Source organism: Melopsittacus undulatus, chromosome 4 (assembly GCF_012275295.1).
Source record: "Melopsittacus undulatus isolate bMelUnd1 chromosome 4, bMelUnd1.mat.Z, whole genome shotgun sequence".
Taxonomy (NCBI): Eukaryota; Metazoa; Chordata; class Aves; order Psittaciformes; family Psittaculidae; genus Melopsittacus; species Melopsittacus undulatus.
This window is the reverse complement of record NC_047530.1, coordinates 110,333,698-110,359,242: the sequence shown is the minus strand read 5'-3', so window position 1 is coordinate 110,359,242 and position 25,545 is coordinate 110,333,698. Positions and strand designations below refer to the sequence as shown.

Here is a 25,545-nt window from a genome sequence, read left to right as displayed (position 1 = left end):
TTGTAGTCTAGGTCCATGAATCACCATTCAGTCAGGAATGAGGCACCATCATTTATAGCATCCTAGAATCCCAGGTGGGAAGGGACCTGAAGGATCATCTGGTCCAACCTTTCTAGGTAAAGCATGACCTACACCAGATGGCCCAGCACCCTGTGTAAATGAATCTTAACAGTATCTAATGATGGGGAAACTACCACTTCCCTGGGGAGATTATTCCAGGGGCTGGTTTTTCTCACTGAGAAAGTTTCCTCTTGTGCCCAGTTGGAATATCCCCAGAAGTAACTTGTACCCATCACCCCTTGTCTTTTCCACGTGTCTCCTTGGAAAAAAGGAAAAGCTCTTCTTTACAGGTGCTTAATCCGCAATCCCAAGAAATATCATGGTAAAAGCAGTAAATGAGTTCACTGCCACATAGATATTAAATATATATCAAGTATTAATTACACAGCATTCTAAGAAACAGGTAAACTGAAGTAACAAAGCAATACTTACTTGTACCGGAACCAGCTGTAAAAAGTGCATTTCATTCAGCCAGAAAACAACTAAAAGATTTAAATAACTCATAGCTTAGATTCTAATCCACATACAAATTCCATCTAAATTTGTATTTAATGTTGAGCATTGCTTTCACTGGAGGAGATCTTGACATGGGAATGTAAATCCTTATTTAACTATTTTCTCCCTAGGGTCACATACACATCAACTCAAGCAATTCTCTGAGGTCTTCTAAGATTCATAAACTCATCACTTCATCTGGATCACAGGTTCTAGCACTTCTCCCAGAGGTCTGCAGGGTGCTCCTGTGTGATTTGAGAAATGCTGCTGGTTGCTGGACACTTCCAGGCAGAACTGGGGCAGGAATTAAACTTTCCTCCCTCTGGCCTATTACTTAACTAACTGGGAATAAATAATTAACAAACCATGAAGGAAATGTTCTCTATACGTTAGAAGGCAGAATGTGAACATCCTTCTACACTGGAAAAATATCTATATTAAAGATGTGATTTGATAATCATACTTTATATACCATAGAAAACAAAGGATTTCAGGGGCTTGAGGCTCAGGGTGGGTATGGGATAGATAAATGAATAATGTTGCAATGATCACACATTAGCCAAAAAGAACATTCTTTTGATCTGTAGCACCAATAAAGTACACAGGCTCTATAGATGAGATTAAACATATTTAAAAACCAGTCAGACCAGAATAGTTCACTATTTCTGTTGAAAAGAACAGGAATAAGATACTGAGTATGTAGGAAAGTGAAGGGGCACCTTCCACTGGAGCAGGTTGCTCCATACCCTGTCCAACCTGGCCTTGAATACAGCCAGAAATGGGGCAGCCACAGCTTCTCTATGTCAGTGCTCACTTTCTAAATTAGAGAAGATGGCTTGGGACATTGAGATCTTAAGAAACCGTTGCATGTTATGCAATTAAAAATGGAGCATTATCTCACAGAGCAATAGCTTTCAGCACTTTTCTGTTGCTGCTCTGGAAGAACAGTCTCAGCTTCTGCCTTAAGATCTTGGTTTATCTTTAGGGCAGAAATTACTGCCCTGTATAACTACAGAATAATGTTAGAGACTGAAAAGAGATGCAGCAACTTCTAGGCACTTGCTTCTCTCATATAACTGTGAGAACAGAGCAAATTGTCAGACAGCAGCAAGACTGTGGGGGGCACCTGAAAGAAGGGTACTTACGTTAACAGCCTCAAGAGGTGAAAGCATTGCAGTACTTCCTCTTTATATTCCACATTTCATAGCAAGTTCTACCCAGTCCAAATGAGGAGAGCTTGCAGTATTTATGCAATCAGGACACATAGCAACAAAAACTTTATGGCTCGGTGAAATATAAATATGAAAGCTGAGCAACAGTTGAGCAGAAACACCAAGTTCTGAGCAGAAACCTTTGTTCTGATGGATGATATACTGAACAGAATACCAAAAAGACATAAATGATTTCTTGGGGAGCTGAATGCCAAGGAAAATGAGTACTCCATACAGAAGTGTCCTCTGCAAGGTAGGAAACACAGATTAGTACAGTGCCACATACATAAGCGTAGCACAGCAGTGTAGTCCAACTCAATTACCTCGATATCATGCTCAGCAGTTCATGTTCACTGCATATTGTCACTTACTCCTGTGCATTGCTAGGTCTTTCCTTTGTTCTCTGCTGTAGACAGCAACCTTATTTTCCATTAGGCATCACAACAGAATGTCAGACATTAGGAAAAAAAGAGTAAGAAATGATTCATCAGTGCTAACAACACAAATCTTCCACTTAGCACAAGTTTCAAATACAAACATAGCTTAAGGATTTAAAGCTACTGCAGTGCCTGCAACACTTGGGTGTTGCAAAGTTCTTTTCTAACTTCCTAATGTGCACTGAAATGCACTGCTTCAGTTGTGACAAGACAGATGAAACCACATGACCTGAAAGTTAGGGAGACCCCAAGTCCTGCGCCACAGACCCATAAAACATTTTGGGTAGAGATGTTTCTCACATCTGGAAGGCTGAATCAAAGCTGCAAAAAACAATCCCCAATTCTAAAGCAATAACCACCACCAAGTACTGACACTAATCACAGAAAAAGGGTTGGGGATCATTGAGAGGAACTGACCATCACTGGTCCTGGTCAGTGGAAATCATGCAACTATGGTAGAGCAAGCACATGCAGGAATTAATAGAGCTAGTTTGAAAATATGACTAGATCTACAGCATATTACATTTAAATGCACACACGACAATTGAAGTATAGAAATAAGTGCATTATAACAGGATAAAATGACCAAAGCATTTAAAAGAGCTATGGATATGGACACAGCACATTCCAAATATAAAGAACCCAGCTCAACTAAAAAATTTATCTCAATATCATACGACATCTGAACTCTGAACATCTGGACAGCATCCAGTGCATTGCTTCTTAATCTGACTGGTTTGAGCTTTAAAGAGAACCCACAGAGCTCACTAACATGAACTCACCTGAAGGGCCATTCATTATCATCCCCCAATAGAAGAGCTGACAAGAACATCCAAACATAGCATCCAACTGCCCTTCTGTAGAAACAGCTGTAACTCCTCTTTGACTACACAAAAATGTAACTGTAGTCTTACAACTGCACAAAACTTCAACTCCTCAGATGAATTTCCTCCCTTTCTGCACTTAACACAGTAACAGGAATCCACAGGCCTTAAAGACAAACACAAACTATTACCCTGTAGTCACTCATCTCCAAAATTCACCTCCAGATTACACTGGTTACTCACAGTAATTGCAACTTCAGGAAAAGAACCCCCATTACCACCCCATACACTCACCAGTCCCATGTCTCCTCAGCTCAGGGCTTGCTCACACGTGGAAGTGCTGCAGCATCCAGATGTGCATACAGAAGTGCCTGTGCTGCAGAAGACCCACCTTCAAAACCACGCCATGGAGCTGCAGAGAATGAATCTTTGAATCACAGAATCAACCAAGTTAGAAAAGACCTTTCTGACCATCAAGTCCAACCATTCCCCCAGCACTGTAAAGACCACCAATGAACCCTATCACTGAAAGCCTCACATACATGGTTTTCTTGTGAGGACAGGAATGACACATACTTCACTGCTGTCAAGAACACAAAACACATCAGTCCCAAATTGTTTACAAATTTAATGACTTCCACAAAACTGCATTTTTCAATACAATGAACTTAAGGGTTTTTTTAAAACTTATTAAAAATTCAGCATCAGAATTCTGCTGATACATCCAGAGCTTCTTTTAAAGAATATTTACAGAACTGTCGTGAAAAATCAGACTTAAGCACATTAAAATCTAAGCAGAAAATAGCTTACAATTAAACTAGCAGTAAAGTAATATGGCTTCCTGGCTGCTGATCAACAGAAAAAGGGATAAATACTGGTATAAACAGATTTAGGCTTAAGGTTTACAGATTTGCACAAGCACCCCATGGGTCAGAGACCACTAGACATGAAACTATTAAAACCAGAATCTACATCCTACCTGTAAACACAATAAGAAATATCTTTTCATAACACAATTCAATGATTGCTTTACAAAATCTGAGCTTAAAATCCAAGTGCAAATCAATTCACATTAAGAACCTGACATTTCAGTTACTGAATTGATTTAAAAACTGGGGCTGTGACTGTTGTTGAGACTATTTTCTTGCTTTTGCACTTGTTCTTGTGCTTGATCTTGTCTTCCTGTCCATCCCTCCAGCACTCCGAGTAGCTCTTAAATTCCCTTCAGGCTCTTCTTTATCTTTGTGTCTTTTTCCTTTTTGTGGTGCTGGGTTTCCATCATTTTCTATTTGCACACAAAAAAAACCAAAGTGAATTTGTATCATAAATCAAACATTTTATACAAAATTCAACCCTCAGCTACATTGTTTTTAATGGCATTGTCCCCAGTGACCACATCCCAAAGATTACATCTATGAATTCACCAAGCCAGCTACAAACCCCATACTTGTGCACATCCTTTAAGATATCCTTTAAGATAGATCCCTTAGGATTTATAGCTATTTCGGAAAGTAGGTTAACATTAATGAGAGCACCAAAACCAATTAGCTGCCATTTTAGCTAAAATTCCTTCTACTGATATGTAAAACAAAACATACCCAACACCAAAGGAAAATCCTGCAGAAATAAGTATCTAGTAGGTGTTTTATGGTCCAGATAGAGCTGGAAAGTCAAGTTTTTAACTGTAAGCACCTGTGTAGGTGCTTAAGGTCCTTTCCAACCCAAATCATTCTATGATTCTATAACATAGATCCCACTCGCTTAAGTCTTCCTGCTATATTGAAGACCTACTCTCTGTCTCCACTAGAACATGGCAGTCCCCAGCAACATTAAAACTGTGAGCATGTTACTGCTGTATCTATAGATAACTGAGCTACACTTCAAAAATGGAGAGGAAATTCTTGCCCCACCTGACTTCAGTCTTTTGGTTGGCAAATCATCTGCTGGCAACCAACGTTTCCTATTGCGAGAAGGGGGAGTTGCCTGTGGTGCAGGGGTATTCTCTTCTCCTTTTCCAGGCTGATGATTTCCCTCAGAACCAGTGGATGTCAAACACATCTCTTGAGTTTCTGAAGCTTTGCCACGTTCTGGCAAGTCACTGTTTTTGCATTGAGGAGTGGAAGTAGCTGCCTCCGATTTGAATTGTACCCTTCTATTTTTATTCCTCAGTTGCCTTGTTTTTTCCTGAGATGAGTTATTTTCTAGAGATGTACCTTTCTCTTCTTTCCGAATCCTCTTTTGGCCTCTGACTTTGGGCAAGACAGGTTTTTCCCCCAGAGAAGTTGAACTAGTTTCCTTAGATGCGGAAGAAGTTGTTCTCTTTCTGCCCACTCCTGATGGATTTTCTTTTGCAGATGGAGCTGCTTCTAGTACACTCTGCTGTTCTTCAGGATTTTCACTCTTACCCTCTTCTGGCAAAGCCTGAGGTGAGGTGGAACTAACAGCCTGTGTGGTGATTGTTTCCCTCGCGTTCCCTTTTGAAGGATTGTTTTTTTCTTGGGAAATAGAATTCTCCAAAAGCAGCTTTTTTGCTCCCCTATGACTAGTCTTTCTACCACTTTCTTTTGCTAAGCCTTGTTTTCCCTCAAGAGAAGCAGAACTTGTGGCTTCTAACGAGAGGACAGCTTCTTTCCTTCTGCTTTTTCTCAGTTGATTTTGCTTTACAGACGAATCAGAAGTTTCTAATGGAACATTTTGATCTTCTTTAGGCGCTTCTTCACTACCGTTTTCTGCTGGCAAACCACGTTTTCCTCTAAGAGGAATGTAACTATCTGTGTGTGATGCCAGAGCAGTTTGTTTCCTTCTGCCCCTTCTCAATGGCTTCTCTTTTGCACAGGACACTGTCTCCAAAGGCACATTTTGTTCTTCACAGGTGCCCTCCTCTTTACCATGAGTTTCTGACAAGTCACTCTTCCTCTGGGGAGGAGATGAACTTTTTGCCTCTGCTGCTAGATCAGTCTTTTCCCTTTCGTCTCTTGCTGATGCATTTGCTTTTGCCTGCAAAGTTTCATTTCCCAAAGCTGGATTTTGATCTTCTCTTACAGTCACTTTTTTACCATCACCTTCCAGCAACACACATCTTCTTCTGGTAGAAAGAGATCGAGATGTTTGTGATGCTGCAGCAACCTCTCGTCTTCTCCCTCGTCTCTGTGGAATGTCTTCTGTTGAAGTGGGAGCAGTTTCCAAAGCTGAATCTTGCTCCTTTGTAGAAGCCTCATCTTTACTATGCTCTGCAGTTAATGTTTGTTTTTCCATAAGGGTAGAACAAGTTATTTGTGGAATAGTATCAGCTTGTTTTCTTCTGCTCCTCCTTATTTGTGATGAAGGATTTTCTGAAGGCTCTTGTAGACTCTCTTTGTCAGTCATTCCTCTGTCATCCTCAGGTAAACTCTTGTTTCCTTCTACCGCTTTGGAACTGGCTTCTTCAAGATCAAATTTAACTTTTCTACCTCTACCTCTTGTACATGCCAGTCCACGCTTGTGGGCTTGATTCTCTTGCAGGGTTTCAGTTTGCTTTGTGGTTTTTATTCTTTGGTCATTTCTTGTCCGCTTTGGACGGCTCTGAGCAAGAGCATCACTGTCTGCAGCAGGTTCTGGTGTGGCAGTTGGGGTGTTCTGGTCCTTCATGACTTGGTAGGTATTCTTGACACAAACAGAGCCCATAGAATCTTTGAGAGAAGATTCACCCACTTCTGCTTCTGACTTGATTTGGGGAGCAGTCTGTTCTAGGTTCTTTGTATCTGTGGAAAATTCATCAGACTTTTTCTCCAAGGAGTGTCTTTTGCCTCTCCTGTTTCTAGTTCTTGCTGTTTCCTTCACTGCACTTCTGTTTGCAGTAACTGGCTTTCTGTTTGCCTCTCCAGAAGGTGACTCTGCCTTTAATTTTTGAGATGCCTCTGTTGTATTTTCCTGAGCATTTTCTGTTTCATCTCCCTGAGATGCTTTCACCTCATTTTTAATGGATTCAGTACCAGCTTCAGCCGAGCTTTCCTCAGTTTTCTGAATGGTTTGTATATTTTCAAGTGCCATCCCACCAATGTCTGCTTTTACTTCAGTTGAGTACTTCCCAGCACTTCTTAAAGTCTTCACTCTTCTCTCTGGTATCTTTATTTCAAGTTTAGTTCCATTTTCAGGTTCTTCTGCTGTGGCAGTCTCAGTATCTTTGACAAAAGTCTCTTCTCTTTGTAGCATCTTTTCTGATGGGTCTTTACGAAGTTTCCTTGTTGTCCTGTGGAGGGTCTCTGAAGCAGTTTGTTGAACTTGGTCATTTCTAGCTCTTCTTCCTCTTTTAGGTGGAATCAATGGTTCTGGGCTTGCTACTTTTCTTACTCCTCTAACTCTGCTCCTAGGTGACAGAAGCATTTTTTCACTGTCTTCAACACCACCTTCATTAGATTTGCTTTCAGTTTCTTTTAAATCTGTTTGCAGTTGACAGTTTTCATTTGGAGTGCTACTCGGTGCACTTCCTGTCTTTATGATTGGACCATCTTCAGTTTCCACTACGTCACTGATGCCACACTCCTGCAAAGTCTGTTTCTCTTGCAGCACAGAAGAATCCTTATCACAAGTCTGGGGATTCTCACTTGGATGTTTTAACTCCTTCTGGTCTCTCCTTTTACCTCTTCTGAGTCTTTGAGTAGCTCCATGTGGTTCCACAGATGAAACAATATCAACTTTTTCCTGCTCAGGAGGCTCTGAAACAGTTTCTTCTTGTATATGACGGTTGGCTCTCCTTCCTCTTCTTTCATTTTTAGCTTCTGTCTCCTCTTGGGTGCTCTTTTTTTCCACACTTCGCAATTCTCTTAAACTCAATTCCCTTTTGCAGTGCTCTGCTGAAGCAGGATGTACTCTCTTCCTTCGTCTGCCCCTTCTTCCCTGGGTAGACTGAACTGCACTAGCTGATTCCTTCTGCTGGCATTCTTCACCTTCTGAAATATTTCCTTTGTCTTCTAAACCAGGTTTTGTTCCCCATTCAAAGTTTTTACATAGAAAAAAGCAGAAACAAACATTAAACATTACTACACCTGATCAAAGATCTGTGAGTTTTGATATTCCTAAGAACACTTCCCTAAGTCATGCTGCTTAAACAAATTACACTTATTATTCTTCATTTAAAAATAAAACCAAATTTTAACCAATTCCTAAGATAAACACCAGGCTTCTGACCAACTTGGATCATTTGGTAGGCAGCATTCCTAGGTTTAATTCGTGCTTTTGAAAGTCTTTCCAAAGAAAGATAACTTTAGGCAGAGACCTTCACATAAGGTGTTTTACTGGTATGTAAAGAGAAACCAACGTTCCCATATCAACAAACTATTACACTGTTACTTCTACCATCACCTGGTGCTCATTAGGGATGACTGCACAAACTCCATGAGCTATAGACCCTGCATGCTATGTATTCTGGAGTTTCTAAAACATGTTAAAACTTCATAACAACAGATATTAACTTATATACCCATTATTTCTCTAGTTAACATATTTGAACATACCACATTTACTAGTGGAATCAGCACAAAAAGGTGCAGCATCTTCTTGCTTGGAATCCATAGCTTTCACCAATTTGACCTAAGGAAATAAACATTAATCAATAAATGCATGTCTGAGAAGACAACAAATACTAGACCTAAACAATACAAAGTCAGTGTATTGAAATATCTGAAGTCTTAGTAAGTACTTTTCTATAAAAATGAAATCAGTTTTATGACTGTATCCGTATATGATACTTGCAAATAAATCTATCAAACTTAACACTGGCCATCGAAGCCAGTGTAGCAGTTTTTAAAGTGAAAGGTAAAAAACGCTTCACAGAGTTAAAAGTCATTAATAAAATGACTGACAAGTGTCTAAATGAATGCTCAAAAGGAATTTGGGGTATTGAGGCCAAATGATTTGAGTGGTTTGCAGTGGTTCTCCACTGATGAGCATGAAGTCCAGTGATAAGGCAGCATTTTACCAATGGATCTTCCCTGTGAGGGTGCTGAGGTGCTGGCCCAGGGTGCCCAGAGAAGCTGTGGCTGCCCCATCCCTGGCAGTGTTCAAGGCCAGGTTGGACACAGGGGCTTGGAGCAACAGGCTCTAGTGGAAGGTGTCCCTGCCTGTAGGCAGGGGGTTGGAACTGGATGAGCTTTAGGATCCCTTCCAACTCAAACTATTCCATGGTTCTATGATCTTGGAATGAATGTAAAAATGAATACTAAAAATTCACAAATGGCCAGTGATGAAGCTGTGAATGCTAAAGTCAGAACTGTGACCCAGAGCAGCCTCAGTAACTACTTACATGGGTCTCCTTCAAAGAAAATACATATTAACATAAAAACATATATTAACACATATATATATGTCTATAAAATAGGCATCCATTCCAGAAGCAGTGAATGAAAGACTTAGGGACATAGAGAGCAATCTACTGGCCCTGTGTATAACACTTTGTCAAAAGCTTTGGATGGAAAAGAAAAAGAAAGCTTAAAATGTAATCTATAGGGTATAAAGCAAACCAACCAACCATATCCCTTGCTATGAAAAAGATGGTTGAGAAAGCATTTGATTATAATTTTTAAGTAATTATCATTTTTCAAGACTGCCATCTTTACAGTTCTCAAGTCAACATGGGATACTTTTCCAGGCTGGTTTTCTTCAGAGGTTATGGGCATATTTGAAGTGCTGTAACATACAAGATTTGACACTAGGAGGCCTAAGAATTCATTTCAACCATAGGTTTCAAAGTCTAAAAGCATTTCCTCCAAAAGATAAAGTATTTTACCTCAGTTTCCTCTGGTGCATCAAACATCTCCATAACTCCAGCATAGTCCACTTCAGAGTCAGAGCATTTTTGCCTGGGCTCTGCCATAAGCCTTTGCAGACCCACAAAATCATCAACTGGTTGATACTTCTCTCTTGGAGTCTTCATTAGTCTACTAACATCAAACACATCTTCTGTGGGTTCAGCTTTGTCCTTCGGTGTCTTGAAAATGCGGCTGACCCCAACCATGTCTTCTACTGGTTGATATTTCACCTTTGGAGTTTTCTTGGTTAAAGTAACTGCTTCCCTGGTTTGCACTGGAGCCTTCAGCAATCTTTCAAAGGCACTTTCATCTGTAACAGGTTCCAACTCTTGCTGTGGGGTCTCCATGAGCAACTTAATGCCGGACAGGACCTCAGCTGGCTCTGGCTTCTGCTGCGGGGTCCTCAGGAGGTGCTTGATGCCGGATAAGACTTCAGCTGGCTCTGACTGTTGCTTTGGTGTCCTCATGAGCTGCCTGATGCCTGACAAATCCTCTACAGGCTCCACCTTCTGCTTTGGGGTCTTCATGAGCTGCCTGATGCCTGACAAATCCTCTACAGGCTCCACCTTCTGTTTTGGGGTCTTCATGAGCTGCCTGACGCCTGACAAATCCTCCACAGGCTCCACCTTCTGTTTTGGGGTCTTCATGAGCTGCCTGATGCCTGACAAATCCTCTACAGGCTCCACCTTCTGCTTTGGTGTCCTCATGAGCTGCCTGATACCCGACAAAGCCTCCACAGGCTGCAACTTACGCTTTGGAGTTCTCATGAGCTGCCTGATGCCTGACAGGACTTCAGCTGGCTCTGACTTTTGCTCTGGTGTCCTCAGGTGCTGTCTGATGCCTGATAAAGGTTCTACAGGCTCTGGCTTCTCCTCCGGGGTCTTCATGAGCTGCCTGATGCCTGACAAAGGTTCTACAGGCTCTGGCTTCTGCTTTGGGGTCTTCATGAGCTGCCTGATGCCTGATAAAGCTTCTACAGGCTCTGGCTTCTGCTTCGGGGTCTTCATGAGCTGCCTGATGCCCGATAAGGCCTCAGCTGCTTCAGACCTTTCCTCTGGGGTCCTTAACAGCTGCCTGACGCCTGACATGACCTCAGCTGGCTCCAGTTTCTGCTTTGGAGTCCTCCTTCTACTTCCTAACTTCCCTCGAGGTGGTTGTTTTCCTGGAGTTGCTGACAAACTATTCCCACCAGTATTTTCTTCCAGCATAGCATTCCGTTTTTCAGGAGTTTTTGTGGCTACTGCATCAAATACAGACTTCAAAGGTGATTCCTCTCTCAAAAAGTGACAGATGCCTGGACTATCTTGTTTGTGTTCTGAAGCATCTGAACTATTCAAAGGTGACACCATCATCTCTCCTGAAATAAGTAGATGTATGTAATGTGGAAAGAGAATTAAGCACAAGACCCAAGCATTGCAATACTTTATAACTGAGTAAAACTGCATTCAGTCAGCCAGAGCTGATCAGCTTCAACAAATCTAAAATGATAATCAATGATTGATTTGAAACTAACACACATTTAAAAGTGACTATCAAAACTGGGATATTTTTTCTTATTTGATACACAAATTAGTTCTCTTTGTCCCTAAAACTCCTTGTGGTACAAGTTTTTCATTGCAATTCCCTTTGTGTTTTGAAGCAAAGACTGATATGGAAGGTTATTAGCAAAAGATGCTCTTTCCAATATGACACTTTAAATAGACCTCTTTCTCCAAGACTGAACAATAACCTCTCCCTACCGTGAAACTTTGTCACTGGATTTAGATGTAGACAACTGGCCAAGAACATGCCATGCTTCAGTGCAAGATTTACCTGAGGCAGTACTTCCACTTTGCAGTTTCAATTGGATTCAATAGGAAAATAATACCTACTAAAAAATTAACTGGATCTGCAAAAATGTCTTTTAATACATGATCAAAGTCAATGTTTTTTTTTATGGGTTGAAAGATGCTTCATCCCAATATATCAACTCTATCTAAGCTGTGAGTGCTATCCTATAATATACCTAAACAGTCCCTTGCTTTTCAAATAACAAACATACCAGTTTCTTCAGGAGTGTGCAGCTCAGAAAGATCCACTGCAGCACATGTTGGTGTAAAATCCACCTTCTGAACAGCAGCCAAAGGTAACGTTTTTCCACTCGGATTTTCTGGAGTTTGAAACATTTCAGCCATCCCTACAAATGAGATTTGGAGAAATGAGCATTTGCTTTGACAAGAGAGGGACACAGTTGGCAGAGTGAGCAACAGGCTTTAAGAAGATACCTGTGAAGCTTTCGTCCATATTCATGTTTAGCTTCAAGATAGGATTTTTCACCACTTTAGGGACACGTCCACTTGTTCTGACTGTGGTGGCATAAGCTCTACCTACAACTATTGTAGCAGGTGACTCTGCATGTCCTGTGCTAAAATGACCTCTTATTTTACTTTCTGGAGTCTGCAGAGGGGAAAGGGAAAGGAAAAAAACAAAGGTTAGTAAAGGAAGATCCCTTTTAAATAAAAACTACATTTCTTATAGTGAAAAAGCTATCAACACCCATTTCACATCATATTAAAAGCTCAGAAGCTTCTAGTTTCTGTAGCAAAATATCTACAAGTTGTTTTGTGCTTATGCAAAAACAAAGAGAATCTAAAAAGAATACCTTTGGTGACTGGGTTGTCTTCTTTCGGAGTCTTCGTTTCCGGACACTCTTTTTAACAGCCTTTGCTTGTGGTCTTGCAACCCCTGATTTTACCACTTCTGCCCAAGATTTTGCCACTAGAAAGGAAAAGAGAAATAAGCACTTTAATTCTCAGCTGTATAAATGGAAGTTCACAATTATTTATGATTCCAATGGATTTGCTGCTGTTGGGCACAGAAAAGTAGTGGTATCACCTGACAACAGCTATACTTAATGTGCTCTGTGAAAAAGCCCCAATTTCAGCTGAGGTTTAACAAGTGTCCAAGTACCCAGTGCGGCTTTCCTCAACAGAACAAGCTTCATGCAGTGTAAAAAAGATGTTAGATCCTAGAACCAAATGCTGATCCAATTCCATCCTCACTGTTTTTGTAAGGAAATAATTTTTCCCAATAAAAACTTGCCATGAGCCTTCAAGTCTCTTTTATTATTATGTCTTCACTTGTCCCTGGTGGGACATGAGATTTAACATCAGGGAAATGGCTTCTAAGTGAAACATATCCAGCTTTTCTTTCACCACCTTCCCAAAGAACATCGTAGTCAGGAGACTATTTATTTATACTGCTTACAGCATTTAGACCTCCACAGGCTTTCCATAATCTTTTTTATATCACCTTTTCCTTGTAACATACATCAAAAATTCCCAAAGCAAGGTTACATTTATCACAGAATCATTCTGTCCAGCAGAGGAATTGGGGAATTAGTTAGAGCTGTGTAATAAATGAGGCTGTAAGTTGGTGGCACATCTGCCTTGTTTGCTTCAGAAATAGGTTATGAGAAGACAGGGATCTTATAAAAGAAACTGTTACTTTTTTTAGTAGAGGTAGAAAGGGGAATGCTGTTCCTCACATTTATTATTCTCTTGTCAGAATTGCTGTGCAACTTGGGGAAAGTCTGTAAATAAGAAGCACTTTCATAAGGTGTCACTGGTAGGGCGTTCGGGATACAGACACATACCAAGCCTGCAAGAAACTGCCTGAAAAAGCATTGGAAACACAGTTTTATTTTGGATACTAAGCAGACATCCACAGTTTTCAAGAACTCTGGTGGAAACTGCAGATGAAAACCCACTCTACACATTACAGAGACGTGGGGAAAAATGGTGTCACCGATATTTGTGAAGTACTCTCCAGAAGATGTCTTCTTCAAAGTTTCAAGAGCCACAGCTCCCCTCTCATAATGTTTCCAGTGCTATAAAAACTACTTAAAGCCAGTGACATTCAAATTCAAATGCTTTAACTTCAAATTTTCAGGTTAAGACCCAGTTATTATCCTATTCACTAATTATATATGTTATGTACCACTGCAAGCAGTTTAGTCCCGTCCATGGCCAAAGGTTTGAACTGTGTATAAAAAAAGGCACCAAAAAACAAACTGAAGCTAGACTGCTATGAAATGCATGTTTTCAAATCAAAATTGGTGTAATTATAGAATCATAAAATCACAGACTGGATTGGAAAGGACCTTAAGATCATCAAGTTGCAACTCCCTGCCAAGGCATGGACACCTTCTACTAGAGCAGGTTGCTCCAAGCCTCATCCAGCCTGGTTTTGAACACTTCCAGGGATGCAGCATTTACCACTTATTTGATACAGATTGATTTAGTTCAACACTACTTGAAGTTGAAGGACTTGAAGGATCATTATTGCAAGTAACCTTAATTCTTTCAATTGTCAACTTCTGAACATTAAGATTTGTGCTTTGATATAAGAAAACATAACACTTAGCAATTCACAGTTTCCAACATGTCCAACATAGCTCAGCAGCTATGCCAAGCATTTGGTGGGCTCTACATAACAAATTAGGCCAATTTCTGTTTTATTCCTGCATTTTAAAACATTAAAATGAATATTAAGGATTAACTGCTGAAACAAACCTAATAGATTGGCGCTGGAGGCACCACTTCTTCTTTTTGCATTGAAAACTGCTACAGCCCCACTTCTCCTCATGGAAGGAACCTTCAGAGCAAGTTGGGCACTTCTGGTTAGTTTGTCAGGCGTAGCCGTCAAAAAAGGTTTATCATTTTGGTTAATGAGAGAAGATTTAGGTGTTTTCACTAAGGCACCATCTTCCTCCTCTGTATTCGTGGCTTCTTGAACAGCATCTCTCTCTTCTACAGTTGGTAGAGGTGCCATGATGTGAGAAACGGAGAAACGGCCCTTTTTGTAAGGTGCTGGGGAGCCTGCAGGCAGTTTAGGTGTTGCCCTCCCAGAGGAAGGGGACGAGGCACTTGGGGACTTCTGAGCTGGCAGATTTTTTGGTGACAATTTTTCTTTCTGCAGACGTTCAGGAAGTTCCTGGTAGAGAAAAGATAAATACATACAGATCAAATGTTACTGCAGGTAGCTGGACCACAAGCACTCATCTACATCTCTGACAGGTAAATACAATAGTATAAAATATCATCAGATCATTTCATGAGGTCTTAAATACCTTTAAGTGTCCCAAGATACATGCAAATTCAATTGAATAAATTAACTGAGTTTATTGTTCTACTTTACTCAACAGTCCTGTTCACCTCAGGTACACCTCACACATTGTAACTAGCTTAAAACACAGTAAATGTTTTCCAGCTTTTTGCCAAACCACATGGCAGGAGCAGGCAGAGTTGGGCAACAAACTGTCCTGTTTGTTGTTATTTGTGGCAAACTGGAGCCTGCACACTCAGACACTGCTGCTAAGCACAGACACACAGAAATGTACTCCTGCATATGCAGAGAATCATAGACTGATTTGGGTTGGAAGGGTTCCAACTCCCTGCCATGGGCAGGGACACCATCCACTAGAGCAGGTTGCTCCAATCTCTGTGTAACCTGGCCTTGAACACTGCCAGGGATGGGGCAGCCACAGCTTCTCTGGGCACCCTGTGCCAGTGCCTCAGTACCCTCACAGGGAAGAACTTCTGTCTAAGAGCTATACTGAATTTCTCCCATTTAAGCTTAAACCCATCACCCCTTGTCCTATCGTTAGAGCATGAGAATGACCAATAGCGTGTGAGTTGAATTCATACACACCTCCTGGGTAAAGACAGGTAGATATAAAAGGCAAACTGAGCCCTTTCCTACAGTGGAGAAGTTAAAACAATGCTGAATGAAGTTTGCTGGTTTCAAATACCTTTTTAACTTGCAATTAAAGTTTCCATATCCCAACATGCACCTAAGAAGTTTTACTACTACTTGTTAGTTAACTTTTAGAAGTCCTAGAACTTATACTGTTTGCCATAAGTGGCTCAGCAACTTAATTAGTCTTAAGCTTTACCTGGACTGCAAAGTGCTTCAATCCCTGAGCCTTTTTGAGGACAGCGCGTGGCGAGTTTCCACAGGGCAGGCTCAGCCGGGCAGGAATGGCACCTTTTTTAAGGGGTGAGTTGGGAGGCAAGCTTTTATCAAAAAGCTCTGGGCTCAGGTGACCACCAAAAGACACTCTCTTTCTTTTTCCTGAAGGCTGAAGTACCACTTCACCACTTTTCCTCTTCAGAGACATCTTTGTTGCCTTGCCTAAAAAGAACAAGTGAAAACACATCTAAGAATCCCAGACTGGTTTGGGTTGGAAGAGACCTTAAAGCTCATCCAGTTCCAAACCCTGCCACAGCCAGGGACACCAAGCCCCTGTGTCCAACCTGGCCTTGAATACTGCCAGGAGTGGGGCAGCCACAGCTTCTCTGAGCACCCTGTGCCAGTGCCTCAGCACCCTCATGGGGAAGACTCCAAATGAACACTTTGACCCACATAAAAAAAGCACTTCCTCGTGCATTTTTAAGTTGAAACAAGTCAGACAGTAATTTATCTTAAAGAGAAACAGATTCAGTGGAGCAAACTTTTATAGACATTATTGTGTATTTTAATGATTAATTGTAACTACATGATAAATATTTCAGAAGCAGTATGCCAGCAAGGGGGGGTTCTACATTTTACCTTAGTAGGAAAATGCTCATGTAAATGCTAGGAAGAGAATTTCTGTTACAAACCCAACCAGGGAGGGATTAAACATGTTTTACCTGATTCTTCTCCAGCCAACAGGTCAGAAATATTCATTTCTGAGACAGCTTCAGTGTCTTTCAGTAGACCAGTGCCTCCAGAGGACTTCCTCTTTGATGACAATCTACGAGGTCTTGTTACTCCAGCATCTTCCAAACCTTGCTCCTGGTGATCCTCCTTGATGGCCACCTCTTCTTTCATTCCACTGTCTCTTCTGTCTGTAGGTTTATCGTGGTGTTCTAGAGGAGCATTTGTCTCTAATGGTTTCCCAGTGAGCAGCCCAGAGCTTCTTGGCCTACCCCTTTTTCTGCCAGAGCCACATCTGTGACTAGCAGGAGATGACAGCTCTGATGTGAACTCTTCTGAAACCAGTGTGTCCAAATGGACTATTTTATTTGACAGTTCTTGACTTTCCCGGTTATTTCTTCTGGGACTCCTGGAATTAGAACGGGCAGGAGGTTCCAAATGTTCCTCTTTTGAGTTCACAACATTTGCCTGGTCACAGATCTCTTTCAGCACTTCAGCAGGTTTTCCTGGTGTATGCTGTTTACTGCTTCGTCTTTGTTTCAAACTCTTATTTTCTGCCAAAGGCAGTTGTTTGAGGCTGTCACTTATGGACAGTGAATCTTCTCTTTGAGTCTCAGCTGCAGCTCCTGAGAGAGACCTACATTTCAGGGACACACGCCGTCGAGGTGTTGGAGTATCAGTGATTACAGAATCCATTCCACTACTCTCTCTGGTAGGTGACACAAAACTAGACCGAGGACTCTTCCTTCTCGACGTTGGTGTAGACAGAACATACCGATCAACTTCAGAAACATTTGTGGCATTACCTGGTTGTGCTGGTTTATCCAAGGCTGTTGCAGAGCTGTGCATTTTCATTTCACCTGCATAACCCAAGCATATTATAGAGCATGGCTTCAGTGAAAACACTGTACTTCCATCATTCTCCTGACGGGGTTTGGTTGTAACTCCATTACTTCCAGACTTCCCTGCTGTACTTGGCTCCTTATGATCCTGTAAGAGGCTTCTTTCACCAGTATCTCTTGACACCTTTGAAATGGGTGTTCGAGGACTTTTGATAAAACTCTTCTTGGTAGCACTTCCAACAGCTGAGACCTCGTTAAACTCTGAAGTGATCACATCTTGCTTGATTTCTACCTTACATTCTTCAATATTTTCACTTCTGTCTCTCTCTTGTTCTTTAGACAGGTTTCTAAGATCAGAAACACAACCTGACAATGAAATCTGAGTGCTTGGTTCTAGAGGAACATTCTTCCCATCTCCTTTTGCACCTTCTTGAGTTGCATTTCCCCCAGGAAGAGGTTTTTTCACTTTTATCTCATTTTTCATCTTTTCATAGAGTTTACTAAAGGGAGACAGTGAATTCTTCTTTTTAGCAGACTCATCTATTCTGTGTGAAGATTTGGGTGTTTGTACTTTGACGGGTAAAGCCTTGGAAATATTTTCCTCTGTACTTTGCTTATTTTCATTGGCATCTTTTCCTTTGCACTCAGCATTATCTGAAAAGAAAGCAAAGCAAAACATAAAGTAACAGAAATACAAAGTTACTTAAAAATTGCAGAACTATAAATACAAGTTCCATAAATATAAAAATACCTTCCTTTCCTCTACCAAGATAATCAACAGGGTCCAGGATACAGTACTGTAAATAAAGCTGTGTTAACAGTAACAATTTCTCTTGTAATAGAAACATTAGTATCTCAATGTTCACTTTAAGCAGTAATCTGGAATTTATCCCTTATTCAGGTAAGACACTTGATATTTCAGGCTTTTGTTTTTCTTTGGAATCAATGGCTTGTATCCACCTTTCAGGACTGAGAAAAAAAAACCAACCCTATGAGCATAGAATTAAACCCCCACTTAGGCCAGTTTGTCACAATTCAGCCTGGTTTTTGTTCTGTATTTAAATAGGCACTATACTGCTTGAACTATGGCAATGCTTCTGTAGGGTAAAGACAGGCTACAAAGCAGAGCTGCCTCAGATGAGACATAGCAAGTGATACCATGTGTCCTATGATCTATAAACTGCAGCCAAGGAAGTCTGAAGTAGCAGACTTCAATTTGTGTTTTCTGTGAGCAAGGAGAATATGTAAACTTAGTGTTCATCATTTTCTTCATATGGAATCCTGCACTGGTTTGGTTTGGAAGGGACCATTAAAGCTCATCCAGTTCCAACCCCTGCCACGGGCAGGGACACCTTCCACTGGAGCAGCTTGCTCCAAGCCCCTGTGTCCAACCTGGCCTTGAACCCTGCCAGGGATGGGGCAGCTACAGCTTCTCTGGGCACCCTGTGCCAGCGCCTCAGCACCCTCCCAGGGAAGAGCCTCTGCCTAAGAGCTCATCTCAATCTCCCCTCTGGTAGATTAAAGCCATTCTCCTTGGCATGGCCTCTCCCTACAGGCCCTTGTCCTAAGCCCTTCTTCAGGTTTCCTGGAGCCCCTTTAGGCACTGGAGCTGCTCTAAAGTCTCCCCTTAAGGAGCCTTCTCTTCTCCGGGCCAGCTCTGTCAGCCTGGCTTGAGTAGAGTTGCTCCAGCCCTCACAGCATCTCCACAGCCTCCTCTGGACTTGCTCAAACAGCTCCATGTCCTTATGTGGCTTTTTTAAAGCCCAAGAAGCTGAGATCTATACATCTATAGAACAAGATCTACTTCTCAACACTACTTTATGTCAGCATGAACACCTGCTGAACTAGTGCTGATACATGTTGACTTTTCTTAGCTGTGATGGGAAAGAATACATCTAAAGGTGAAAGGATAGACTTTGACACACAAGGAAAAGCCTCTCAATTATCTTTCAGGAAGGCAGAAAAGGAGTGAGGGGAGAAAGACATATGAAAGAAGAGGAAATCAGATCTTCCTATGAAAGTTTTTACCCAACTGCAGATAAATGCATCAGTAAGTTTTTTTTACTACGTGTACAAGCTGTTCCTTTAAAGTTGATGGAACAGTAAAGCAAAGACTTGTATCATTAGCAGCATGTTGGGGAACCTGTTGCCCAACCCCTCTGAGTACAGATGTGCTTATAACCACCCACTGCAATGGAACACCTTGAAATAACCTGTGCTTTCTGCACTAGAACAGTCATTAGTCACAACAAAATATAATTTGTCTGTAGATAAATAGCCTCCATGTAACAAACTTTCTATCTTCCCATGAAAATCAACACTACTTAAGACAAAAAAGGATGGGAAGGTAAAGTCCTGGCATTTAACCTGTCTATGGTCTGTAACCACACAGACTTAGAAGTTTTAAATGATTTTTACTGGGTCTGCATGAAACAGCTATTTAGATATTTGAATTAGCAAAACTAACCCTTCCTATATATATCCAAAATGATTTCTGGTTAAGTAAGAATACGTGAAACAATGCAATGTTAGCTCAAAAGTGATCCAGCTGTATTCCAAGCCAGAGAACTGCAAGTTAAATTTTAACCAAAGGTGGATTTGCCATAGAATCATAGAATAGTCAGGATTGGAAAGGACCTCAAGATCATCTAGTTCCAACCCCCCTGCCATGGGCAGGGACACCTCACACTAAACCATATCACCCAAGGCTTCATCCAACTTGGTATTGAACACTGCCAGGGATGGAGCATTCACTACCTCCCTGGGCAACCCATTCCAGTACCTCACAACCCTAACAGTAAAGAATTTCTTCCTTATATCCAGTCTAAACCTCTGCTGTTTAAGTTTCAACCCGTTATGTTTGTTTGATGCCACAGATAAGTAAAATGTAATAGGCAACTGTTTCACATACCAGTTTCAACTGATATTGCATTGCGTTTGCAGAGCTGGCATAGAGTTAAGAATTCCCTTCTTAATGCTAATCTTCATAAATTCAATTTGCACAAATCACTAAGTAAAATTATATGGATTTTGACCATTTCAAGCTAACTGTTACCATTTATTTGGCAGGATGCAGTTAAACTGGTTTGTGTGTTGGTAAATCATAGCATCTAAGTATAAAGAACTAGTAAACTGACAAAGCAAGGTATATGGTGTTTAGATTGCAAAGTCTTAAAATTCATTTCTTTTGCTTTCCTCTTATGCTGAAAGTAAATGCAGTGAAGGTTGAAGAAAAAAGCAAAGCCTTCATAAAACAGGTACCAACCTGAAGCATGAGGACTTTTAGATCCCAAAGTTTGTAATTCCACTTCTGCCACCTGCTGAACATGAAGAACCTGTAAATTTGTACAATATTACAGCAGAGCAACAAACAGTTTACAGCTTAGCTTTCAACTGCACATTGAAGCATAAAACATTTATAAACCTTTATGCATTATTTACTACTCAAAAACATTCGAGTGAAATCCTACAGTATTCCAAAATCTCAGAACATTTGAGGCCCTACACAGCAAGAGTTTAAATCTTGTTTCATCATTCAAATGATAAAATATGCTCCAAAAGCAGCTGAAGAAGAAGAATATATAGAAGCACATTTGTACCTCATCTTCCTACCAGACCTGGTGGAAGTTTTTAACTCAAGTAAGAGAATTACAACACACACCAAACATCTTCCAATAGCCACTGTGGTTACAAACTAACATGTATCCCTTTAAGGGGGAAAACTTTGCCGAGGGAAAAAAAACAACTAATGAAAATAAGTTATTAAAAGATAGCTTGATATTCATAAATTTTAACACTATATCAGTGCACAAGCACAAAGAACAGATTATTTTGGAAAGAATGCTCATGCCCTAGGGCAAACTTCCTCATGGATATCCAGTGCCTACACTGCTCTTCCTGCATCCCATCCTCTCTTTGGAAAAGCTAAGGATTTAGCTTTAATAGCTTACCTATATTAGTAACAACACAGAATATGAAATATCTATTACCAGAAAATTTACAAGTCTGAAATTAATAAAGTATTATTTCTTAAAGCAAAAATATTTATCTGAAAGTTTATTTGTATTTTAAAGCAGAAAAGTAGCTTATGGCTGAACAATTATTCCTAATAAGAAAACAGAGCAAGGAAATAGAATATCACTACTAATACAAAAGCACTTGTTAACAAACAACCCCACAGAATTACCTGCAGTGTTTCATCTTTCGGAGACCGGGAACGCCTCTTTCTTGGAGTTGCCTGCAGAGGATATTCAAATCTGGAAGAGATATTTTAAAAGACAACTCTTTTTTTCATGCAATAGCTAATGACAAAACTCCCATTGTTAAGATAAATAATCTGGCAATAGCTGGCTGCTCCCAACAACACATATATATCAGTTTTAGAAACTTTAAAGGCATCAAAACACTCCTTAACTTTTCTCCAAAACTGACTACCCCTGAAACAAAACCAGAATGTCTCTAGACAATTCTACCTTTATTGGTTTAGCTTAACGTAATATAAAGGTGATTAAAACATATCTTTAAGCAATCCTGCCTTCTGAAGGTCTATAAATCTTTATAAAAATAGGAAATAAACTAGATTAAGTTGTGTTGCTTAAGATGCTAAAAGGACATTTTAATTTTTCCCACTTCTCTACAGCCATCTTCTCTATCTAAGAAGACTGAGGCTGTTCAGCCTGGAGAACAGAAGCTGCATGAAGAACTCAAAGCAGCTTTCAGTACCTGCAGGCGCCTACAAGGATGCTGGAAAGGGACTCTTCATCAGGGACAGTAGCAATAGGACAAGAAGTGATTGGCTCAGACTGAAACAAGGAAAGTTTAGGTTGCATATAAGGAAGTTCTTTACTGTGAGAGTGCTGACGCACTGGCACAGGGTGCCCAGAGACGCTGTGGCTGCCTCACTCCTGGTAGTGTTCAAGCACAGGTTGGAAGGGTGTGGAAGTAACCTAATCTAGTGTGAGGCATCTGTGCCCACAGCAGGGGGTTGGAACTAGATGATCTTAAGGCCCAATGGTTTTCCAACCCAAACCATTCTATTATTCTATCTTCATCCATCAGAAGAGCCTGCAGCCACAAAGCTCTGCACATTGCCTGCCTGCAGAACACATTCTGGGACAGAGGCATAAACAGTTTGTCACTGGCACTTACCTGAAAGACCGATCAATAATGGTTACCACATCACCATGCTTCAGAGTCACAGGCTGCTGGAAACCAGCCCCGTTCAGCTGTGTGGGATTTACTGTACTTAAATTAGTCAATATTGCCTAAAAAAAGAACAAACACTTCAGTAACCTGATGAGATGCAACGATGCAAAACATGTGCCATTAGAATATGTGGATCTTACCTCCTTGTTTTCATTTACTTCAATTTTACAATGTTCTTTTGAGACCTGAGGCAACTGGATGCGAATATCACACTCTGCTCTCCTGTGGGTGAAAATACAATTTGAGTTTCAAGACACAAAAAAGACAATAAAATCTGACTACTATAGAATTAGGTGATTTCCCAACTTTTCAGCTAATAATTGCATAGCAGCATGATACTTTCTTATATTCAGAAGCATGAGGAAAATGAACTCTCAGTCTTTCAAGTGTGGTAAAAAATAACAGCTCCCACTGTTGTAACACCAGAAAACCCTATCAGAAAAAACACATGAAATAGCCAAGCTCTGAAAATGCTGTTCAGAACAAGCCAAAAGAGACACATCTCCAACAGATGCCTGCTGGTTTGAGATTACTTCTCTCCTAACTTACAAGCTGCAGAAGAGCTACTGAATATTTTCAGAAAACACCAGCACGTGATCTTAAGTCTGCACTTCGGAACTTGTTATTGAGCACTCTCAGAAACAGAGTATTAGGTGGATGCACCTTTGGTCTCATCACTTCTACCTTCTTAATAGCTGTGAGGAAGTCAAGGCTGTTTCTAAGCATCCAGGCTTATTTACTTATTTAAAGTTAATCTCTAATGCTTTTGACATATTGTAGGCCTTCAGCAGCAAACACATCAGCTATCGCACCAGAGGCAACATTCACTGAAGTACATAACAGCTCTCACTGGTGCAGCAGACAGAAATTAACGTTTGTACCACTGTCTGTCTGGGCAGCTCTGCTGAAGCCAAAGAGCAGCATTATGGACACTGAAGTGCTTTCCATAGACTTTCCCTATAGAATCTCATTCTGGACTGAATAATTACAGTTATTTAAGATATCAATCAGTCAGTAAAGTGCTGAACAAACCTAGTTTAAAAGAAGTAAAAGCATTTTATTTACAGCCTGTTTATAGTAAGATCACCTAGCCAAGTCTCCACATATACCATTCAGATATACTGATTTTAGCTTTTAATGCAAAATACCTGGATCAAGCTCAAAACCCTATCTATCTTTCAAATGTCAAAAGCCAAAGTGAGTTTCAAGACTGGAGGAGGAAGCGTAAGTTCTTATTGATTTTTAATAATACAGATATTGGCTGATAGATTCCATTACTGATATTTTGAAGGAAAAAAAAGAATAAAAATTGAGAAAAGCACTGTTGCAATGAAGATGGCTGAACAGAAGCCATGTACCTCACTTCACTCATCAGTTATCTGGATACTGCCTCAGGATAAAAGAATACAATCACTTGCTTGTCAGCTGTTTGTTGCTATTAATCCTTTCCCCAGATTTCCTTTGGCCAGAAACTTTAAAATACTTCTGGTAAGTAAAGGACAAAAAGCAGCAATGAAAATTTAAGTTTCTAGTCTTACAATTAACCTTAGTCCAATCTCACCTTCACTTCCCTGTACATCATTCAAATAAACAAACATTGATTTTTGCAAATAAGTATTCAAAGATATAACCTGCAGGGAAAAATTACTAATATTATTCTGCTGTATGCAAGTACTCAACTAAATCTCACCTTCCAAATAAACAAGAACTCGCAGTGAGTGGAAAACTAATTCCATCAGTCCCATTCCGCTTAATGACAATAATTTTCCCAAAGAGCGTCATCTTCAAACGTGAGGAATATTACCTATAAAGGAACATCAAAATTACCCATCCACATACTGTGTTACATATTTAGGAAAGCAAATCAGTGTCATTATCTTTCTTACTTCTGTTCAAGAACCATTTTCCAGTGTACAACAGAAAAGAATCAGTGCCATTTACATGTGCTTGCCTGTGTGGACAACTGGGAGCTGTTTACCAAGAGGTAGTACTCTAACCACACAGAAGAGCAGAAGGAACTCATTCAGGTCAGCTCAGTTATACCACTTTTACAGACAATAGGTATTTGCTACCTTTGCAAAGCCTTTGCAAAAATTCAGAGACAACACGTGGTATATTTTATCCCATAAGCAACTCACAACTCTTTTCTTGTAGCCACTCACCTAAATATTGCACATTCTCTTACCTACATAGACATCCTCAGACCTGATTTTTAAGTAAACAGAAACCAACTGACTGCAACTGTATCCTCCTGAAGCAGGAGATTGTGGCATGACCTCAAAGCTGAAAGGTTTGTTGTGATCTGGTAAGCTGCCGTACATCAGAGATGGCAAGTGCATCTCTGCATGCACATGGTTTAGTGTGAGGTGTCTCTGCCCATGGCAGGGGGGTTGGAACTGGATGATCTTAAGGTCCAACCCTAACTATTCTATGATTCTATAGCAGGAAAGCAGAAGGAACAGTGTTTAACTTGCAAAATCCTCTCCTCAGAAAACAAACCCTACACATCCTACAGCATTTGCACAGCCTGGCACACAGATGCATAGAATGGCTTGTGTTGGAAGGGCACCCTGTGCCACCGCCTCAGCACCCTCACAGGGAAGAGCTTCTACCTTCATGAAGTACAAGCGCCCCTCAAGAAAACACACACCAAGCACACTATGTACTCGAAGGTGGCAGGCTAAACACAAAGAAACTAAATGCAGTTAAGAGCGATTCTCCTGAACTCTTATGCTCGGTTTCACACGATAAAACACCTGCTGGAAAAAAAGTCCCGACAAAACGCACCTCGGGACATACATGACAGCACCCTTAAGGAAAGACTTTACATATACGTTACAAAAACCGGCAGTCTTCAGCTCTCCTTACACAACCCGCCCCGTTCAGTTTCCACGAGCGTCAAACAACGAAAACCACCCCACGGACCCGCAGAACCCGAGCTCACGGGGTTGTAACAAGCCCAAGCTCCACGCAGCTCCCTCCGCAGTCGGGAAGCGGGCAGCCAC

General features: G+C 40.8%; 1 protein-coding gene across 1 annotated transcript; it reads right to left on the bottom strand.

Moving 5' to 3' along the window:
• Positions 1–3,644: 3,644 nt before the first annotated feature.
• On the bottom strand, positions 3,645–24,322 carry MKI67 (marker of proliferation Ki-67). Its single transcript, XM_013127978.3, has 15 exons — positions 24,231–24,322; positions 22,681–22,762; positions 22,484–22,599; positions 21,522–21,591; positions 20,601–20,670; positions 16,487–17,989; positions 15,748–15,986; positions 14,366–14,786; positions 12,454–12,569; positions 12,077–12,248; positions 11,854–11,988; positions 9,791–11,169; positions 8,520–8,595; positions 4,938–7,976; positions 3,645–4,312 (listed from the first exon to the last, which is right to left on the bottom strand). The coding sequence occupies exons 1-15, from the start codon at positions 24,320–24,322 to the stop codon at positions 4,164–4,166; spliced, it is 7,659 nt and encodes a 2,552-aa protein (XP_012983432.3). The 3' UTR covers positions 3,645–4,163.
• Positions 24,323–25,545: the final 1,223 nt, after the last annotated feature.

Coding starts and splice junctions, on each gene's coding strand:
- MKI67 (XM_013127978.3), bottom strand. CDS start 24,322: ATGACGCTCTTTGGGAAAATTATTGTCATTAAGCGGAATGGGACTGAT. Junction 17,990..20,600: donor TAAAAGTCCTCATGCTTCAG/GTTGGTACCTGT, acceptor CTTTCTTTTCAG/ATAATGCTGAGTGCAAAGGA. Junction 12,570..14,365: donor CTCCAGCGCCAATCTATTAG/GTTTGTTTCAGC, acceptor TTTCCTTTCTAG/TGGCAAAATCTTGGGCAGAA.